The sequence below is a fragment of the Prunus avium genome, chromosome 2 (assembly GCF_965620075.1).
Source record: "Prunus avium chromosome 2, drPruAviu1.hap1.1, whole genome shotgun sequence".
Lineage (NCBI taxonomy): Eukaryota > Viridiplantae > Streptophyta > Magnoliopsida > Rosales > Rosaceae > Prunus > Prunus avium.
In genome coordinates, this window is record NC_142285.1 from 38,027,001 (window position 1) to 38,047,973 (window position 20,973).

Consider the following 20,973-nt stretch of genomic DNA (forward strand, 5'->3'; position numbering starts at 1 on the left):
TTAAACCTGCATATTTGATTGCATGGATTTATAATATACTCTTTAACAGCTTTCATGTAATGTTTCCAAGTTATCAAACAGACGGCGTTTAATGAATTGAGGATTCTAATGATTAGATTAAACAAATCCTTTTAGATTTGATCCCATCATCCATCTGGGTGTGTAATATCATCCCAGAAAAGAAAAATAATAAAGGCTGCCATGTTCAAGAACCAAGACCAGAAAAGAGGACAGCTCTTCAGCTTTCACACACAAATTAGAATCGCCATTTCAATGGGATATGAACATGAAGAATTTGATTCACTTTCTTCTGATTAAAAATCCTTTCTTCATGACATCAACGCATCCCATGGGTTATAAGACCAACTGATGGTGATGAAGAAAGAATGGACTTTGTCCACAGCCTGCTTTGCATCCAGGGGAAAACAAGCAAAGGTCAACATATTATATCACATTCACATGGCAAAAGCATATGCACTTCTCCCAAGCATTAAAACTTATTCCAAAACAGTGCTTGCAACTCTGATTGAGGGGCAAAACGACCCTCGAACCTCCAGCATGGTTTTAGAAAAGTTCTGAGTCACTGTTATTCTGGCATGCACAATCAAATAGGATTTGTTCACCCATTCAAGGACAGAAAATGATGCCGTAATCAAGTCTTGCGGCCATCAAAGAAGGGTCAGCTATCTCTGCTATATATCAGATCAGACTAAGAACCGCACATAAGTGTACAGAAGCAAGAAAAAACAGGCATCTTCGTGAAAAGAAAACAGAGAGAACCCTGGCAAGGATTAGATTCAGGACGAGCAGATGCATAACCAGTCAGGTTACCTCCTCCAGCATCCGATTCAGCAGTGCATGTCCTATGGCATCTTTACCAGCACCGTATCTGCTTTTTCTTCAGCATTTGCTCTCCCTGCAGTAAACATGTGTAAAAGAAAAGTTAAATATCAGAAGAAGACTACAAAACCTACGTTATGAAATTTAAGAAATTTACAAAATAAATACATCAGATAATTGCATAGCAATCAAACAAGCAGGATATTGAGTAAAATCTGCTCATCATTTTTTACGCCACATAGTAAAACCTTTTTCCCATACATCAGTCCAAGTGCCTAGGCTTATAACTGTAAGATCAAATTCACTTGAAATTGTACGATATCCATAGCCATCTCCCTCTCAATCCCACCCACCCTTCATTAGTTTTTTTATTATAAAAAAAAACATGAGATAAAGAAATGCAATATGCTGTGATAAAGATATAAATTAAAAAAATCCTGAATTTTAAATATTTGAGACTCCCCAAACCCGATTAATGGTTCACTTAATTTGACTTTTTAATTTTTGTTTCAAAATAAACTTCAAATATACCATACCACCTCATATGGAATTAACAGAACTAGTGGAAAATTTGTAACAAGCAAACTTAAAAGCAGAATTTCAAACATCAATGAGATGAAATTTAATCCATGACCATCATATATACCTGACAGCTTCAAACCAGGTTTTCAAAGGTGGAGAGATCAAGTTGCATCTGGTCGTGGGTGGAAAGATCAAGTTGCATCTGATCGTGGGTGGAAAGATCAAGTTGCATCTGATCGTGGGTGGAAAGATCAAGTTGCATCTGGTCATGGGTGGAAAGATCAAGTTGTATCTGGTCATGGGCAGAGAGATCAAGGTGCATCTCATGGTCATGGGGGGAGAGAACAAGTTGCATCTCCTGATCCTGGGTTGTAGCGCTGGGAGAAGCACTAAACTGGATAGACGGAGTATAGTTGAGCTGGGATAGAGTATAGTTGAGCTGGTAATTTACAAGTATTGGTCCAAAGATGTTGAATTTTCCAGCACTATTGCAAGCAACTTCTGCATCAGAAGATCTCTTAAAAACAACTCTAGCACGACTGCTTTCCCTATCAACTTCTGTTTCAGATTCCCTCAGAGGTCCAAAGCGCCTAAACATTTTATTTAGCTTTGTTTCTGAAGGAACAGAATTCACCTCAGAGAAGTTCAATACAAGTTCTGCTGGAGCATTCTCGTCCACATAGCCAACAGGTTTCTCTGCTGGCAAAGCGTTATTTCCTTGAGAATACCGCCTCCTGGAGTATGGCCTGCGACCCTCTTGAGGGGATTTTTCTGGTTGGGCAAGGACGACAGGTTGAAAATTAATCTTTCTGCCCCTTCGTGACGCATGCTCTTCAGCACCATTTTGGATAACCCTGTCTGTCCAATAAGTGTCATTCATATCATCAAATTCAAAAGTTTCGGGCAACCCTAATCCAGAATTTGACGACTTCCTCCTTTTACCACCGACTTTGTCCACAGCTAAAAGCTCTACCCCAGCTTGCTGACCTACAGCTACTGAATTCCTAAAATCAGTGAAGAAACTAACAATGGTGTTCAAGAAATGGTATTCGTTCCGTGGATCTTCTGCTGCCGACTGAAGTTGTGACAGCAATTCACCTAATGATGAGTACTCTGTTGGATCAATTGCTCTCCCTCTATGGCCATCACCAGAACTCTGGAAAGCAACATCAGATCCATCCCCAGCAGGTCTGTCACTGTTGGACTTCACTATGGGAGACCCTGTCAGTTGGCTTGCAACTCTCTGGATACATTCACCAATCTTAAAAGATTGCTTTGGGATATGTGTGGTATTAGAAACTTTCGCAACAGAAAGACCTTTCCTTCCATCTTGCACTGTTAAGTCATCAGCATGATACTCAAAACCCTTCCGTCTCTTTCCAGAGGATGGTGAAACCAAACCACCACTATCCTTCCCATCCAACCAATCATCACCATCTAGAGAATCTATGCCACCTTCCATTAATTCTGACAGGCTTCTTTCTTTTATCTTAGAATACACTCCATCTCTTAAATTATGTTTACGCTTATTAGAATTGCTACTCTGGACTTTTACAATGTCCGGGCCAGAAAAAGTCACCTTTTCAATCGTATGCTCGTCCCTTTCACCTAGATTTATTTTGTCCTCGGAAAGGGAACTATCTGTGCTATTTTCCAATAAATCTCCACAAAATTGGAATTCGGGCAAGCTGCAGTAACCCTTCAAGCGGTAAAATGCCAGCAAATGAGCCTTAGCTATCACAAGTTCCAATTGGTCACTTCCACCAGATGGGAACTGTGCTAAAGCTTTTATGTATTCAAGCAATTTATTACATTCAAGAGAACTGGCACTCGCAGATTCATCCACTTCATCTCTTCTACTTGATTCCTGGCAGATCCCAGCGTTTTCAACAATCTGGAACCTAATCTTCTCATAGACATCTTTCGGTATGCAAGAGCATGCTAGTCCCAATTCAACACGTCTTGAAACTTCTTCCAGAGCACAATTGACAGCATTCTGAAACGCTTCTGAATTGCACTGCTTCTCTGACTGGGGAAAGTAAGATCGAAAAGGCTTCAAACTAGACGGTTCATTCCAAGCAAATGTTCGGTCCCCAAAATATGCTACCAAAAAGCAGTCCTTCTTATGATATTTCATTGCCTTCTCAGATGCAACCGTATAATCAAAAATCTGTCCAGGCCACCATGGATGGCTCTTTACTTTACCCCAAACTAAATCAGACGCAGAAAACAAGCCTTCATTTTCTGGTGGCAGCTCATATCTTGGTTGAAGCAAAATATCTAAGCTACCAGGCTGCATAGCTTCTTCCATAATAATTTCCTCTTCACTGAATTTTGGTTGCTCAGTAGCTTCTGTTTCGACTTCCGTGTATTGCCCCCCATGTAAACCATCCAGCTCAGCATCAGTAACTTGTTCCTTAAGTCCTGCCTCATGCACAACATTAGTCTCGGCCACACTGGCATAATTGAAAACCTCCTCAATGTCCATAGGAGCAATATCCCCACTATCAGTGACTTGGATATCAGTTTGTGAGCTCCTGTACAGAGTCTCAGATTTCAAGTTCTGACCATTTGGATGCAAGAGAACGTTATTATCTGCTGCTGCCATTTCAGTGCTTCCACCTATTGTGTATTGGCCTTTATCTTCTATCTGTTCCCCTCCATATAATACACCCTCAGCATCAGTAACTTGTTCCTTGACTCCCTCCATGTCCATATTAGGATGAACTGGGGCAACATAAGCAGTCGCAGTCTTTTCTAAGGACTCTTCAGACTTCAGGGGTTGCTCTTTTTCAGCTGGCTCTGGAACATCATTGTTAGACATCAAATGTTCTCCACGCCCTCCATCTAACCCAACCTGCCCAGCATCATTAACTTGGCTGTCCGCTTCCATCTCTTGCCCGGTATTTGATTCAATCTGTGCAATATCATGGACCATGTTCTTGTCTATGCTCTCTTCATGTTTCGAGTGCTGATCTTTTACAGCATTCGAAGGGCCGCCTCCATCTGTAACCGAAACTACACCTCCAGGAACTGCTTCTGTTGGCAGAGATACGGAAGTGGATTCAACCAGGGAAATATCATGAACCATGTTCTCTACGCTCTCTTCAGGTTTCAAGAACTGGTCTTTTTCAAAAGTCAGAAGATCGTATGCACCTTTTACTGCAATTTCACCTCCATGAACTACTTGAGCTGGAAGAGATGAAGACACTGAATGTGCAGGTCCATTGCTGCTACTGTGGGTGCTAACACCTACTGGCTCAATCTTAACTAGCTGTTCTTCTACTGAATGACTCGAACTTTCATCAATTTTATCAGTTTCCTTGCCTGCCACTTGGGAGGTCAAAGTATCTACTCTGTCCTCCCCAGCAACATCACCAGTAGCAGCAGGAACTTGGGTTTGTTCACTCAAGGGCTTGGGATTCGAACCTTCTTCATTGATAATCACTGCAGCTTTTTCAATCCCAGGATTCCATACTTCATCATCTGAAACACCAGCTTTCTGTGTCTTCAAATCATGGAGTGCATCAACCCCACAAACAACCGACTTCGTTTCTTGTTCCACAACCTCCACCAATCCTCTCCCCGAAACTTCTACACTTTCAATAACAGTAACTTCATTCTCCACAACTTGTGTTTCACTACATAGAGCTCCAGCCGAGGAACCTCCAATTCCATTTTCGGCTGTAGAATCATCTTCTTTTTCATCTGAAGCATTAACTTCCTGTGAATTCACAACCACCCTTGCAACCACCTCAGCTTCCTCAATATGAATAACCTGGGTTTCTCCACCTATTGAACCTTCCACTGAATCCGGTTCACCCACTCCACCACCATCTCCACCCAAGGACCCAGCATTTCTCTCCGAACCCATATCAACCTCATCCGACTCATCCCGACCCACCTCATCATCTGATTTCTCCCCATCCCCACTAGTGCAAACTCCACCAACATAAACATTAGACCCCAGAACCTCCACCATTATATCATCCCCATTACAAGAACCACCATCATCTTCACCCACATCCTCAGTGAAAGACCCCTCAACCTGACCCTCACTCACACAAGCCTCAGACCCAGCTAGGGATTCACCAGCTACATGCCCACCGGCAGTCACTGTGGACTCTGAGCCAGTACCAACAGGAACATCGTTCTCCTTTTGTTCATCCATTGAGATATTATCTGGGTATTTTTCAAAATCATCAAAGAAAGCTTCTTTTCATTTTATTTTTTTTAAAAGAAGAAAAAATTCACGAAATCGATAAACCCTAGAGACAAAACTGAGCAAATCTAAGCATGCAATCGAGAAATTTACCGAACAGGGAAAGCATAGCATATAAGAAACAAACAGATTTTGAAAGTTGAAAGCTTAAGGAGAGTGATTTTTGTGTTTACCTCCAGATCTTCTCGAGAAAGTGAAAGCCTTCGAGGTTTGGGGGTTTAGAAGAGAGAGAGAGAGAGAGAGAGAGAGAGAGAGTTTGTGAGTCCGTGTATTTTTTGGGTATAAGGGTAAGTGTCCTTTTGGAGATCTAAGAAAATAAAATGCGCAGAAGCCGAACAAATTGCTTTATTGTCCCTTTTCAAACTTTGCAGTGATTGGTTAGCTCAGCCTTCTTTAATTTTATGGAAGGTAAACGTTCACAGGTCAATTGTGAAAGTCTAATCAACTGGAGACACGTGTACGTAGTAAATCTGTCGCTTTTCATCTTACTACGTGTCACTTTCTAATATGACGTTCGGGAGCATTAGGTGCGTGCGTCCTTTATTATCTATCAATGATTTTATTTAGCAAAGTTTTATCTCAATCCCCATGTTAATATGATACCTTATGTGATACTAATACCAAGTGAGGCAAAATCAAATCAGAAAAATAAAAATTGAGAAATAGGTAAATTTTATTTAATCCACTAGCATCTAATAGATAACTCTTAACAACAAGTCCTTATTAGAAAAATAAAAATTGCAGCAAAAAAATAATAATGTTTATAGAGGTAACTTTAGTAAATTTATTGAATTTGGTCCAATCCAATAATAATTGAAGTGGTCACAGCTGGCTGGGCAGTGGCCCTGACAAACTCACACGTGGGCCCAAGACAACCATACCACGTACTTAAATTTTTACCTTGTACAAGAAAAGATTACAGTACTTATACTCAACTATTTGAACTGCAGACGCCGCACATAACCTAACCTTCAAGTCCACATCACGCAGCTTGAGGTCAATAATAATAAAACTACTCCAATTGTTTACCAACGTAAAAAACAACAGCAAATTTCTACACGCAAAAGGATTGAAAAGAAACGCTTCAGTGGGGTTCTAAACTAAATTTTTTGTTTTCCATCATTGGGAACCTTGACTATATCCTTAATATTTTACCTTTTATTGAGTATAACTAACTTTTTCTTTTATCTTTTGGTATGGTTTATATGTAATTTTGACTCTTCTACCTTTGACTAAATTTAATGGGTTAAATTTGCTATTGGAAAAATATTAATATCAAATAATTGTACTTACCTTCAAAAGAAAAATGCATATCCAATGCTTCACATGGACAAAAATTAATTTCAAATGTTTGTATTTTATGTAAATGGAAAATACCGGTGTCAATCATCGATAAATATAAACTATCGTTCTTTTAAAACTGTACGATTCACAAATTAAACAAATTATTTCGAGATACATTATTGCATCTTGTTTGAAAATCACTTGTATTTAAAAATCTATTGTTAGGATCAATAATTCATGTGCGCATGAGAATATTGTTTGCATGGTTATGTACATCACAATAGGGTGCATTAGTACTATTCCCTATATGTAATACAAGAAGTTGCATTATTCACTCATAATTCGTGTGCAACATTTTTATGCAAATTCTTGAATCGTGTAGCACTTAAAACCAAAGAAACTTTTAATGCTTCAAATTGACAATACTGCTTGTATTCATCATTTAGGATACACTATATAACTATGGGTACGTACAACTCTCAGACTCACTCAACTTCATTCTTATAGAACTACAAAACACTCTTAAAGCCAAAACCAATTACTTAAACTGAAGTTACAGGTGAACTTGGTTCTCCTGGTGATTTTGATTTACGCACGTATTTCCTTGCCCAAACATGCTTCCCATTGATAGAGAATTTGGCCTTGTTTTTCCCGTCAAGAACAATTGGAATGGAGGAAGTAGAACGAACCACAAGACGGGCATACAATGGTTGCTCCTCAGCAGGCACTTCTTGCATAAAAACACCATCAATAAAGTCTCCAAATTTCCTGTCCACAAAACAAAACAAAACAAAACAAAAATGAATTTATAATTATATTAAAAGAACTAACATACCCAAAAACAAAAGTTATATAAACCTAGAGAAGAACTCTCTGACTTCAACTTCAGAAATGGGATAGCCTTTAGAAAATGTCAAGAAAATAGTCCTTTCATCAGCAGACACATCCTCTGCCTCTTGCTGATCATCATTTAGATTCAAACGACTCAAAACATCCCCCATCTCCTCATTCAAAATCTGGCGCTGAGCAGCAAGATCATAGGGATCAAAAACACCACACAGATAGTCTAGGGCAGCATCCCCCCTCGTCGCAGCCCTGGCCAAGAGATGAATATGCTGATAAGGCCCCAAAGACGGTGGATTATTATTCACATCCCCACCATACATTTTTTGATTTGGAAAAGGTCCCATGTTCGATACCCCGACCATGTCATAGGCGGCAACTGCAGCATTGTGAAATGATGGATTGTAAGGACGAAACATGCCGGCATTCAACATCATTTGTTCAGCCGGGTTTGGTTGTGGTTTAGGGAACAAGTCGTCAAAGGCTCTCATGCAAACCTCATTGAACAACTTGGTGACGCCTCGAATGATGCCGAGGCGATTTTGGTAGAAGAATTCGAGGGTGGCGCAGGTTTTGGTTAGGGCATTGAATAGGGGAATGTCTTGGTTGCGGTTGGTGATGTCGACATGGAAGTTGTCTTGTTGAATGCACTTCAAGGCCATGATAGACTCATCTGCAATGCCATTAAGAAGGGTGTTGGGTAAAGTGACACATAATTTGTTCACAAAGTTGTACTCCTTGGCCGCGTGTTCGAGCCACATCCATAGGGCCATGACTTGGGCTGACTCAGCCGGGTCACGGCCTAGGGGAAAGATGAGGCGAGAGAAGAGCTTGCGGTCAACGTTGTGAAAAAGGGCGAACTCTTCTTGGGAGACTGAGATGGGGGCTTGGGGTACGCCGGAAGAGGTAAAGAAAGTGGAGGAAGATGAGGCATCCATTGTTGTTTGTGGTGCTGTGGAAATGAGTGAGAAAGTGATTTGGGTTTTGATATGATTGTGTTGGGTGGAGAGTGAGGTTTGAATTTATAGGGAGGAACATTTGTAGCATTTGGGAGTGAAAGGGTACACTTGTTTGTGAAAGGTGATGACCATTCTTCATTTGCAGAAATGGAAAGGGCTTTAATTTGGGAGTGAAGGGGTACGCTTGTTTGTGAAAGGTGATAACCATTCTTCATTTGCAGAAATGGAGAGGGCTTTAATTTGTAACAGTTACTATATATATATATTTCTTTTGTTGTCTGAATCTGGTCAAAAGTAAATCTACGACAAGTCGTTTAAATGTCACTTACCAAAAGGCCTATTGATTGAATTTTTTTTCTTTAATAGGTAACCATGTGAGTTATCCATGCACGTTGGGACAAATTAGGGTTTTCTGCTATACATGGGTTTTTGATGCTTTTGATGAACTATATACAGACTTTCTTTTGAATAATTAAGGATATGTGTGCATATCATAATACAATTTATGTTTGTTTTTTAGATAGGGATACTAAATAAATTAAAATGCATCATTTTGTTGATAATGTTGATATTGAATGTCATCACCCAACTTTTTCTGTTAAAGAGTAAGGAAGTTAAAATACACTTACAAACGATAAGCAAACAACAAGCTTCACCCCAAAATGATGATATAGAAAAAACAACAACAAAATTATACAATAGGATTGCCCTAAAATACACCTATCCCAACATATTCATGTTAAATTGAAGCAAAAACAAATAAAATGCGTGTCCATTTTCACATATTCAATATTGAAAACTAGTAATGCATGATGCGGTTTGTCATACATTTTTTGTTTTTCTTGAATTTCTCATACATATTTAATGGTTAAATGTCATTTCTTTATGTATTTTTTCAATTAAAAAAATTATCATTTCTTTATCTTTACAATTTGTTGTTATAAAAACGACAGTTTCGTCCTGTCCTATATTTCATTGCAAATGAACGACACTGTACTGGCAGTCAACCTCTTCATCACTTTTACTACTGCAAACCCAGAACCTGAACGATTAAAAATCAATGGCGACCATCAGCAACTAAATCAATGGCGACTTTAAGCCCCAGGTTCTTGTTCAGCAAGGGCGTCGTTTCACAGTCCGCCAACACTCCACCGGTTACAAGCTTCCTCGAAACGCATCCAGGTACACTATTCTCTCTGTTTCTCTGTTTGAAAATCAAATTCAATTTTTCCAAAAACACTTATGAAAAAAGCCAATTTCGCGGCTGCTCCGATCACACCAGGGGCGTACACGACGTCTCGCACTCACAAAGACGCGTCGTTCGTGCTGTTCTGGGAACGACACTTGAAGAGACTGGTGGACTCAGTAGCAATTCTATACAATTCGAATCCTCAGCTTCTGTTCGGACCCAACAAAACGACTTCGCTTTCGTTGCCGTCGCTCTCCTCCAACTCCCCTTTGCTCCAGTCGGAGGTTCGCGAGCTCGTGAACCGTTCGATGAAACGAGTGTTGCCGATTGCTTTGAAAGAGAGGAGTGAGGGAGAGGAACTGTCAATTACAGCTCTGGTCAGTGGCAATTTGGAGAAATTGAGTGAGAATGAGAGTGAAGGCTTGGACCATGAAAGATTTGGCAATGGGGTTTTTGATGTGAGTATTTACATTGGGACTTATGTGCCAACTGTGTTTGGTATCGAAGGAACCGGTGCGCATTTGGCTGTGGTGGGTCGTGGGAGAGACGATGCTTCTGCTAAGTATTCGGATTGGGTGAGGTTGGTCATCTCTGACCACTTATCAGTGTGTGAATGAATTAAAGCTTGGATTTTTCTTACTTGGCTTTTAAGTATTTTCAGCAGTTTTGATTGCTGGGTTGCTTAACTTGCAGGATTAGGAAGTCTTTGGAGAGGTTGAGGCCGCCCAACGGGACCGAGCTCTTGTTGTCTAATGACGGTGACCGGATTCTTGAGGGGACGGTCTCAAACTTCTTTGTCGTCTGCCGGAAGGTTAGAGGCTTTTGGATTTTGAAATTTTTTTGAACTACATTAGATTAACTCAGTTTTAAGTGAGACTTCTTTGTCAGTTTGTTGATTAGGAGAGTGTGTTTATAACCAAGTGATATGTCTTAGACTCTCCTAGCTGTTTAATTGGAAAACAATGTGAATGGTGCTTTCAGGATAACGATGAAGCTAAGGGGCAAAGTATGCACTGTTTTGAAGTACAGACAGCTCCTATTAGTGATCATGTCCTTCCAGGAATTACACGCCAATTGGTCATTGAGTAAGTCCCCCCTCCTACTATTGAACCCCCGACTGTATTTTTTTCAAATATATTTACTATGTAGATTAGTGCCATCGCCACAGTTTGTGTTGTCTGGTGTCTGGTTATTTCTTTGTACAGGAAAGTCTTATTTGGCTTCTTTAGTATCCACAGTTTGTGTTGAATGGTGTATGTGGTTTAAAAAGGGAAGTTCTGATTAGCCTTTTCTAGTGTCCATTGGTTCTGTTGAATGTTTGAAAAAGTTAAATAAACTGTTTTGCAAGGTTTTCTCCGTAGGGTTATTGAGCTCTTATGAGTGACCATGGAGAGGGCTGGGGGCTATGTTGGGATGAGATTGAACGTATCAATATACATTTCCTTTCCGTCAACTATGGAGGAAGTATTAACTTGGAAATTCTGGTCCAAGATACATATTGTATTTGAATGCACTCGGGTCACTTTATATTAAGTGATTCCCAATTTGGTAGGTGATCAATTGATTGTGCTTCTTCTTGTAATTTATGTAGAGTATGCTTGAGCAAGGGAATCCCCTTTCGAGAAGTTGCACCATCATGGTCAGAGAGTGAATTTTGGGCAGAGGCGTTCATTACAAGTAAGCCTCTACTTATCTCTTCCTACTTTAAATTTGGGCAGAGGAAACACTTTCCTAGATTCTTAGAATATTTTATCATAAGATTTAAAGAGATTTACATTGCAGGTAGCTTGAGACTTTTGCAGCACGCGGAGACATTTAGTTTTCCAAGTTCATGGGAATCACTAAATTCTAAATCTTGGGAGGAGATCTCATGGAAAGACAAACATTTTGAGGTGTGTGTATCTAGAGTTTTAAGATGCTGCAACTGTTCTGTACATTTTCTTTGTTTTTTTCTTCACTATTTATTTGTTTTGCAATTATAACCAGGAGGGTCCTGGGATGATCACTACAATAATCCAGGTAAATCTATATATATTCTTCTCTTGCACCAAATGTGTCAAAATTGTTGCATTCATGATGAAACAAGAGTAAATTAGTCAATTACCCATAAATCTGATAATGAACGTTGGAAGAGTTGACTTTTATTTAACTTCTTTTGAGCAGAAAGAGGTCATGGAGAAAGCAGCTTCAGAAGGGTACTTTCTCAGTTAGTTTATATAAAAGGTGGAGGTATCTTCTTTCTTGCATAGGATGTTAATACTTGTGTCTATCATCTTGTGCCTCCATCCGATACTGGGACATGCAACCAAGCTGGACTTTATGTGATTTGGCCATTAAGCTCTCTATGATTCTGTTGCTCCAGTTCAAGCAAACCAAGGATCATAAAATAAATGGATGTACTCTGTTTCGTATGTAAACCATCCTAGGTTCTTATATGATTATTAAGCCTCTTATCATACATAGAAATTAGTTTGATCTCTTTGGTTACAATTTACACATATTATGCAAAATAATTCTTGTAATTGTACCCTCTATCATCATATATGGTTTTGTTCAAGGTAATATGCGCTGTTGTTTTGGACCCTTGGATTTCTTTAGTTGATTATTGCAGAAACATGTTTTTTGTTAATATTTAGTTTATAATTCTCCACGAAAACCATATATATTCTCCAACCAGGCTATGATTTTGCTCAAACATTTTTCTCCTGAATTTATTAGAAGAATTAAGCTGTGCAGGAAATGCAGCTTGATGGCACCCTTAATTGTTAGGTACCAAGTAACAACTTTTGCTTTCTCTAGGGCACCCCTAGGCATCCTAGGGCATTCTGATTAAGACGTGAACCTGAAGAATCCAAGGAAGTTGAAGGAGCATTGATTGTTTGTGAACCCCCACAGTGTAAAGAGCTTGAATGCATTCTTGTACTTAAGTTTTCAGTTGGAATAATACATGTTTGTCAGCCAAACAAGCATCTTCCCAAATGAAGTAGCTAATTAGTGATTTGTGGCCTAACAAATGTCTAATTTTTCTTTTTTCCATTTTGTTTCATTTATTAATTTGGACCTTGGCATTTTATAAATTCATTTTTCCTTGATCGGGTGGGTTTTGTTTGATGATAATATAATGAGTGATAAGATTAGCTTAGAGATTTGACCAAAAAAAGATTAGCTTAGTTTTTCAACATGGTAAGACTGATTAGCAGGCTGGTTAAAGGATTCAACTTAAGATGAATAGTTTATATAAAATTGAAACGATGTGGCCCGATCAAGGACTCGGTTGACATTTAAGTGAAACAATATTTGAGCTTGGCTGTTATACATCCATAATTTCAGTCCAATAAAAAAAATTATCATTACCTACACAAATTAACATGTCTTGTTTGTGAACAATGAGTGCAAAAGTGCAACTTAGGCACATAGATCATAATAATAATTCGTCACAACCACCATTGTTCAATTTGAATGGATAAGGATGACCATATTTGTATACGCCAGCTTAACCTAACCTTGAAGTTGAGACCCACCATAAATTATGTTAGTGCTTTATATGTCAATAATGCCTAGTCATTGTGTCGTTGGAGGTGGCAACCGAGTCGTGTCATGTTGCCCTCATTTTCAAATTAAAATCTTTCATTTATATACCTATCATAAAATAAAATAAAAATAAAATTCACTTTATCCTAATATAGCAAAATCATAAATAACAAACCTATTATTTTATAAAGATTCATATTAAAAAATAGTAACTTTTTTTTTTTAACGCCAATGTTAGAAAGAGAATAAAGGAAAACTCTCACACACAAGTAATATGGGAGTTTGAATCCAAGACCACTTAGAAGCATGCCAATCCAAATAACACTCAATTGGTCACTTTCTTTGCTTAATACCTAGTTAAACTTTCAATCATGTCAAAATTAAATTATTAGAATTTAATAGTAATCCCGACTTATTTATTTATTTATTTTATATACAAGTGACATTAAGAGAGGGACACTCGAACACAAGACTTCTGGTGTATGAGTAAATGTTCTTAACGACTTGAACTATAAATCCCTTAATCCGACCCTTTATTATCCATGATAGTGAGTCGTGTTCGTAATAAAAATCGAATCGTGTTGAAAATTGCGAAACCCTTTTTTAAACTTGAGTTTTTGATTAATGATTCAAAGGCTCAAAGCGTTTTTGGGCCTCTTATGTTGTATGAAGCCCAAGATCAAGAGGCCCGCGTCCCTGTAATTCTGTAAAAAGAAGCAAACAAAACCACAACGAACGGTGTTGATAAATGATAAGCATAAAGCCAAAACCTTCTTCATTCCATCTCTCTCCATCGTCAGATCTCCTCTCCGAGCGCGCCAAATACAAACACACCATTTCTTTCTCTCTCTCCATCCCTCTATACATACCTACAGGTACGAAAGGGCCACCTCCCTCTCTCCCTCTCTCTCCTTCGCTCTCTTTCTCGAAGCTTGCTCAATAATGGCAAACCTAATGGGCCGACCTAGGGCTCCAATTTCAATTCCGATGAAAAAACTATTTTATTTCTATTATACGAGCAAAAGAATGAAGATGAATTGTTTGATGAAATGCAGTGATTGATTGTGATAATGGCGGAGGCACCGACGAGCCCGGCAGGCGGGAGCCATGAAAGCGGCGGCGAGCAGAGTCCTCAGGGAGGCGGCGGCGGCGGCAGCGGCGTGCGCGAGCAGGACAGGTATCTGCCCATCGCCAACATCAGTCGCATCATGAAGAAGGCTTTGCCGCAAAATGGCAAGATCGCCAAGGACGCCAAGGACACCGTCCAGGAATGCGTCTCCGAATTCATCAGCTTCGTCACCAGCGAGTATTTTTTTTCACCCCCTTCTTTCTCTCCATTGATTTTGTTCTTGCTTTTTCGTTTTTCGCTGTTCAATCGCACCGCCTTTGTGTTCATTCTTTTGGGGGTTTTGGGTGTTTAGGGCCAGCGACAAGTGCCAAAAGGAGAAGCGTAAGACCATCAACGGTGATGATTTGTTGTGGGCGATGGCCACGTTAGGGTTTGAGGACTATATTGAGCCCCTCAGGATTTACTTGGCTAGGTACAGGGAGGTAATTATTGTTCAACTTTTGCCTTTTACTCTTTCTGTTGTAGTGTTCATGTTGATTTTAGATGTTAATTTTTGGCTGTGGCATTTATTTGGGTTCTATTGTAGATTTTATAATGGAGGAGCCTCAATTGAATGAGGTTTTTTCCGTCTTGCTTTCAATTCATGCAATGGGTTTACTCCTTATCAGTTCAGTCTAACAATTCTCTTTCTTTTTGTTTGTTTTGGTCCTTGGTTTGATTTATGGGATCATTGCATTGTCACAGTTGGAGGTAACTAAACGTTCTTTAGTTCTGTTTAATATCTTTTTTATATTTGATTGAACTACATTTGAATTGTTTAGTCTATTCGTTCATATCTCTTCGGGATGGTTAGAAATAACTTTCTTGCCAAACTTTGAACAGGGTGATGCAAAGGGATCTGCTAGGGGTGGAGATGGATCTTCTAAAGGGAATGCTGTTGGAGCCATGCCTGGCCCAAGTTCACAGGTCTGATTGGCTTTAGAGTTGTTTTTTTTTTAAATTCCATTAAAATAGCTTTAACTTTGGATTATGACCTGACCCCATTCTCGTTTATTGCTGGTGATGAATGAATACAGCAGTTTGTTCATCAGGGATCATTGAACTACGTCAATCCTCAAGTAACTCCCGCTTTCTCTCTCTCTCTCTCTCTCTCTCTCTCTCTCTATCTATGTACATATATAATTATATAAATATACATATATATATATGTATGTGTAACCCTTTGAAAAGAATGCAATCCCAACCAACAAGATTGCACAATGGGCCTATTTACCCTATGTAACTCTCGCTTTCTTCCACTCTCTATGTACATATATAATTATTTATATATATATATATATATATGTATGTATGTATGTGTAACCCTTTGAAAAGAATGCAATCCCAACCAACAAGATTGCACAATGGGCCTATTTACCCTATGTTGCTTTAAGATGGCATGATTTATTTGATGTTTTAGTGCTCATGGGAAACGTTATAAATAATTATTGAGCATTTGATGTATTCTTAGAATTTGGTAAAAAATTTACTAGATATGGCACTGGTTTTATAGAAGTCCTTCCAATATGCGTAGTCCATTTAAGCCACCAAACTGCTCTTATGCCAAATACAATACAGAATTACATGTTTTTTTTTTGTCTCTAGGTGAAGATGTAGTAATTCTAGGAAACGTGAATTTGAGTAAAGTTGTGTATAGCAAAACTTCAGTATATGTACAGTAAATCATTTGATTGACAGTGACTCAGAGAAATCTAATTTTCCCTCAAGAGGAAAGAAAAATAAATTAGAATGTGCAGCTGTTTTTAGAGTTCATACCTCCAACAAATCTCCCCCTTCCTATGAAAATGTAATAGTAACAATTTAAAACTCTAAAGCAAGACTAGAGACTGTCCATCACTTATGCAATGCTATATGGATATAGCCTAAAGTTTTTTAGCTATATACATGAACTAATCTTTTAATTCTTGTATGCTTGGGAAGGATTTGATGCTTGCAATGCCAAACTGCCTTTTATTTTTGTCTTTTCCGTGAAGGTAAGCAGGACTTAGATTATCCAATGAGACAATCTGAAGTTAAGAAGAGATGGCTTAGGCATTACTATCTATAGGCTGGTGGTAGTTGTCAACATGTCAATGTAAATTCTAAGGCATTTTGCAGTTGTCTGTTTGACAGTTTGAGTTTCGGGAAAAGATAGTTTAGATTTTCCCCGGCTATAAGCTCTGGATTTCTTGAAGATGCTAATAAGATGCAGCATTTAGTCATCTCAAGCAGACTTTTCTGACATACTATGGACTGATTTAAAATAGTTTTCAAATAGACACGTCATATATAAATTTCTTAGTTCTTCCTAGTATTCTGTCTATTACAGTGGTAATGCCAATGCCTATCAAGAACCTGTTTAAAGATGTTTTTTGAAGCCATTTTTTGAAATGTTACTTAAAAGTGTTCGGGTAGCACTATATTATGTGTTTCTTTAGAATGCTTATTGATGCACCTCATTGCTATGTGCTTTAGAAAAATGATCCATTCATCTTTTATAATATCTTGTATTTGGTTAAAACATGATGTGACACTGACGTCTTTACATTTATTTTATTGCTTTTTATAAAGGATATAATTTTTTACTGCTTTATTTGGCTATTTTAGTTAAGAGAATGAATTCATTTTGCCTTTTTTTTTTTTCTTCTCAATTGTAGGAGGAATATTATGTGCCTTTGAACAATATGGGAAATGGAAATTGATGCTTTTGTTTATGATATGAGGAAGAAGAGAGGACATGTGTTCCACAATATCTTGCAATGCAGGCACATCATGTGGTTGTTGATTCCGTGCGAAGCAACAACTGGAAGTTTTAATTTGTCATATATCAATTTTTAAGAACTCGATGGTGGTAAAGTTGTTAAGTTTCCAATACTGATAGTTATCATTTATGTGAATCTGAGTTAAATCAAAGAACCAAGTGTTTCTGGGGTTTCTGTTTTTGTTTGGGTTAGGAGAGTTTTGTATTTCGCAGATGCTCTCATTAGCTGGAGTTGTTTGTAAATTTTGCTTTGGCTCTATGTCTAGTTTAGTTGCCTGACCGTGTGAAGAAATACTGTTTGATAAGATTGGATGCTTTTCGAGAATCCCTGTGAAAGAAAAAGTTGAAATATATGAAGATTTTCATATGAAAAGTTTGGTTATCCTTCGTATGATGTATAGTAAATTTCCTTGGCAATGGAGGGCATGGATTTTTGGCTGCTATCCTTTCTTGTTCTTAGCATGCATGAATAATTAGCTGTTAGTGTTCCAAGGACATATGGGTTGTAAAGAATAAAAAGAAGACGAATTAGGTTCCTCAAAGTCCTTATTTACACATTGTCTAGTGTTTGGTCGTGAACCCGCAAGAATGAAACACTGAGACCACGTTTGGTGACATGGACTGTGTTTTAGACTCCAACTCTAGTACACTTTAAGCCGAGTCACCAAACGAGGCCTGCATGCTGCTAAGACATGCGGGCATGACTTACACTCAAAAACAAACACCCAGCTCCACAACGTGTCATGTACTCTTTATCTTGTTCACAGGCCACGTGCCAGCACGTGATGAATGTCACCAAAGGTTTGGATTTTTGAAGGGTAGTTGTCACGTTGCATGCACGTGAGCTATGATAATAATAGACTCAGAGAGAGAGACACACACACATCATAATCATGTTGATCTGGTCTCTTTTTCTGTCTGAAACAAATTGAGTCTGAAATTTGGTTTGCAAAGGTAAAAATCAAAACAAGAAAACGCCGCATGAACATGAAGTAGCTGCTATAAAATAATCTCATCCCACGACGTGACCATCATTTCTTGCCTGCACGAGGCTTTGCCAACTCAACCCCTTCTCATACTCTCCACCACCATCAATTTTGGACCAAGTTGTCTCCAAGGACGGACCCAGGATTTGAAAATAACATGGGCTAAATTCAAGGGCGAAGTTAGGAATATTTGTAGGAGTAGGCTAAATGTTGAAACGAATCCAATAATTGATATATTTTTTTAAACTGTGTTTAATGGATACCTTTTTTTGGGGGTAAATTATAAGCTCTTGTTTGTTACCAAAAAAAATTATAAGCCCTCTTTTTCCAATATATATATATATATTCTTTATCATATTTAGAGCTTTTTTTCTATTCTACTGACATTTAAAACAGACAAAAATCTTGGAATTATTGATAATATTGTTGAAATATTTGGAAGGGATTGAATGGAAACAAAGAAAAAAAAAAAAAAAAAAGAGGAAAGCTACACATGTACTGGGAAATATTTAGGAGGAATTGAAGTAAAAATAAAATAAAAACACATATCTCATCCCCAACACACACATCCTTTTTTTATATTCTATTTCCTCCTTTCCCTTTTTTTATTCTATTTCCTCTCTCTCTCTCTCTCTCTCTCTCTCTCTTTCCGATTGTTTATTATCTACCCCTCTGTTTTTTTATTCTTTTTCCTTCTTCTTCCTCTCTTCCGTTTTCTTTCTTTCTTCTTCCTCTGTTCTTTCTTCTTGTCAGCCGGCTGATTGCCTAGGCTAGAGAACTAATTTAGTCCCAAAAAAGAGAAGTTCCCTGGACTAGGTTAACAACAGTCTGGTATGTTATGTTATGTCAGTAAATTGTGAATCTAACTCGTTGTTTACTTGCATTTAATCCTAATTTATAATCTAAGCGCTCAACATTGTTACATGTAATACATATATCACAAGAGAATATTCTCCGTGATTTGCATATGGTTGTAAGGATTCAGGCTCGATTTAAGTAAAATATACATGGAACCTTCAAAATTTGTATGGACCCCTCTTTTCAATCATGTGTGTGTGCGGCAACTTTTGAATATCTGCATGCCAGCACTCATCCTGTTATGTGTGTATATGCTCATTTTCCTTGTAAATGAACAAAGCTTTTTATTGCTGTACTTGTCACACAAACATAGTGATTCCATTTCCTTTTCCAATAATATAATGCAAATGTACATGAGAATCCTTGGATGTAGACATGGAAATATTCTTTTGGTATGGTGGAGAGAAATCAAGGCGATGTAGGATTCTATACGGTATATGTTATTTGTCCAAACAAAACAACATTACTCGTTAGTATGTTATGTGACGAAAGAGAAAAATATCAGTGTTTGGTCATTGTTCATGAAGAGAGAAATCTCATGGAATGTGATTCCAATTTCCATCTAGCTATTATCACCAAAATAAATACATGAACAAATAAGATTCCCAAATGTAACATCATCATGTTCATAGAATCATATTGATAAGAGATAGAGGCATGTGTCCACTTAGGCCAACTCACACCCTCACAAGGTCCAGCTCACATCATTAGCACCCCTTGTTGATGCCTCTCTTTATTATTTTTGTTCTTATTTTCTTATTTAATTTGTGACAGACCAGTACAGTACACCTTACCATACCCACTACCCCCAAAGTCCCAGTCTCCCAGACCCTTTTGTTGGTCAAGGTCAAAACCCATGTTCTTCAATTACGAAAATACCCCGATTGGTATACAGCTGGCCACGTTATAATCCACAGAGAAAGAGAGAAAGGGTTGGGGTGGTTTTGGGAGATTCAGCACATCTGGCAGTTCCTTCTTCCCTCACGTGGCCCAAAGTGCTTTGCCAAGAGAAGAGATGACAGAGCCACCCCAACGCCATGCTCTTTATATTCTCATGCCCTCACTCACTCACTCGCTCAACCTCTTCTCTTGTATTCTACTCACATTTTCGTACCTACATATTTTGTCCATACATACATTTGAAGACGCACAAACCTACACAACATATACAACTTAACTACTAATTCTATGATTAGATGTGGGTTAGGTGTATCCATTTTTCCTACGTCATTGGCATGTTTACTTAACATCAATGGATATAGCAAATGACCTACTAGTTTAGTCATTTGGAGTAAATGCTCGCCCACGAAAGGTTATTTGTTACAGTCCTAGTATCAGTGTAATCTGTGTGAGTTTAATATGTTATCATCCTTTAAAAAAAATACAATGGATATATAAAGGAAGTGAATGATTTCAAGTCTTAACTTCCCCATGTTTACTAACACACAAGGAACGAAAAAACATGTCCCACCTTAAAATCACATACTCTCGAAATAAAAAACCATATCAACTAAAGAGGGACAGTTGATCTAATTCTCATTCATGTTCTCCCTTACTGCTTCCAAAAATTATCTTGTAACTTTACAATTTATTCATATGCTAATTTTATATGGTTATTAAAGAACTTATCCATATCAATTTCTTATTTGCCCATTCTTGTTAAGTAAATATGTCAAAGTTCGATCTCCCCACTCTACATTAGAGTAAATATTAATTCATAAGTCCGGATTAGAAGTCTTGTCTTTATCTTTTCCTTAATTCCTCAAACACTTCTGATTACACGACTCCCCAATTTCCTTCACATTAATTTGTGAAGACATGTTATCATATCAAAGTGCATGATTAGTCTCTATAATGTCCTATTCTCTCT

The 20,973-nt window shown here is 38.1% G+C and overlaps 4 protein-coding genes across 4 annotated transcripts; 2 read left to right on the forward strand and 2 right to left on the reverse strand.

Annotated features, from left to right (window-relative positions):
- Positions 1-659: 659 nt before the first annotated feature.
- LOC110761095 (uncharacterized) lies at positions 660-5,915 on the reverse strand. The gene is made up of 3 exons (XM_021963481.2): positions 5,758-5,915; positions 1,487-5,544; positions 660-916 (listed from the first exon to the last, which is right to left on the reverse strand). Exon 2 carries the CDS (start codon positions 5,531-5,533, stop codon positions 1,496-1,498), a length of 4,038 nt encoding a protein of 1,345 aa, XP_021819173.1. The 5' UTR covers positions 5,534-5,544; positions 5,758-5,915; the 3' UTR covers positions 660-916; positions 1,487-1,495.
- Positions 5,916-7,410: 1,495 nt separating this feature from the next.
- Positions 7,411-8,677, reverse strand: LOC110761086 (uncharacterized). The gene is made up of 2 exons (XM_021963470.2): positions 7,727-8,677; positions 7,411-7,636 (listed from the first exon to the last, which is right to left on the reverse strand). The coding sequence occupies exons 1-2, from the start codon at positions 8,647-8,649 to the stop codon at positions 7,411-7,413; spliced, it is 1,149 nt and encodes a 382-aa protein (XP_021819162.2). The 5' UTR covers positions 8,650-8,677.
- A 959-nt stretch (positions 8,678-9,636) lies between these two features.
- LOC110761092 (D-aminoacid aminotransferase-like PLP-dependent enzymes superfamily protein) lies at positions 9,637-12,421 on the forward strand. The gene is made up of 8 exons (XM_021963476.2): positions 9,637-9,852; positions 9,953-10,439; positions 10,553-10,670; positions 10,841-10,944; positions 11,451-11,536; positions 11,642-11,751; positions 11,846-11,878; positions 12,023-12,421. Exons 1-8 carry the CDS (start codon positions 9,756-9,758, stop codon positions 12,068-12,070), a joined length of 1,083 nt encoding a protein of 360 aa, XP_021819168.1. The 5' UTR covers positions 9,637-9,755; the 3' UTR covers positions 12,071-12,421.
- A 1,687-nt stretch (positions 12,422-14,108) lies between these two features.
- On the forward strand, positions 14,109-17,641 carry LOC110761097 (nuclear transcription factor Y subunit B-1). The gene is made up of 7 exons (XM_021963483.2): positions 14,109-14,265; positions 14,446-14,696; positions 14,812-14,941; positions 15,204-15,209; positions 15,342-15,425; positions 15,536-15,577; positions 17,156-17,641. The coding sequence occupies exons 2-7, from the start codon at positions 14,461-14,463 to the stop codon at positions 17,198-17,200; spliced, it is 543 nt and encodes a 180-aa protein (XP_021819175.1). The 5' UTR covers positions 14,109-14,265; positions 14,446-14,460; the 3' UTR covers positions 17,201-17,641.
- The last annotated feature ends 3,332 nt before the right edge of the window (positions 17,642-20,973 follow it).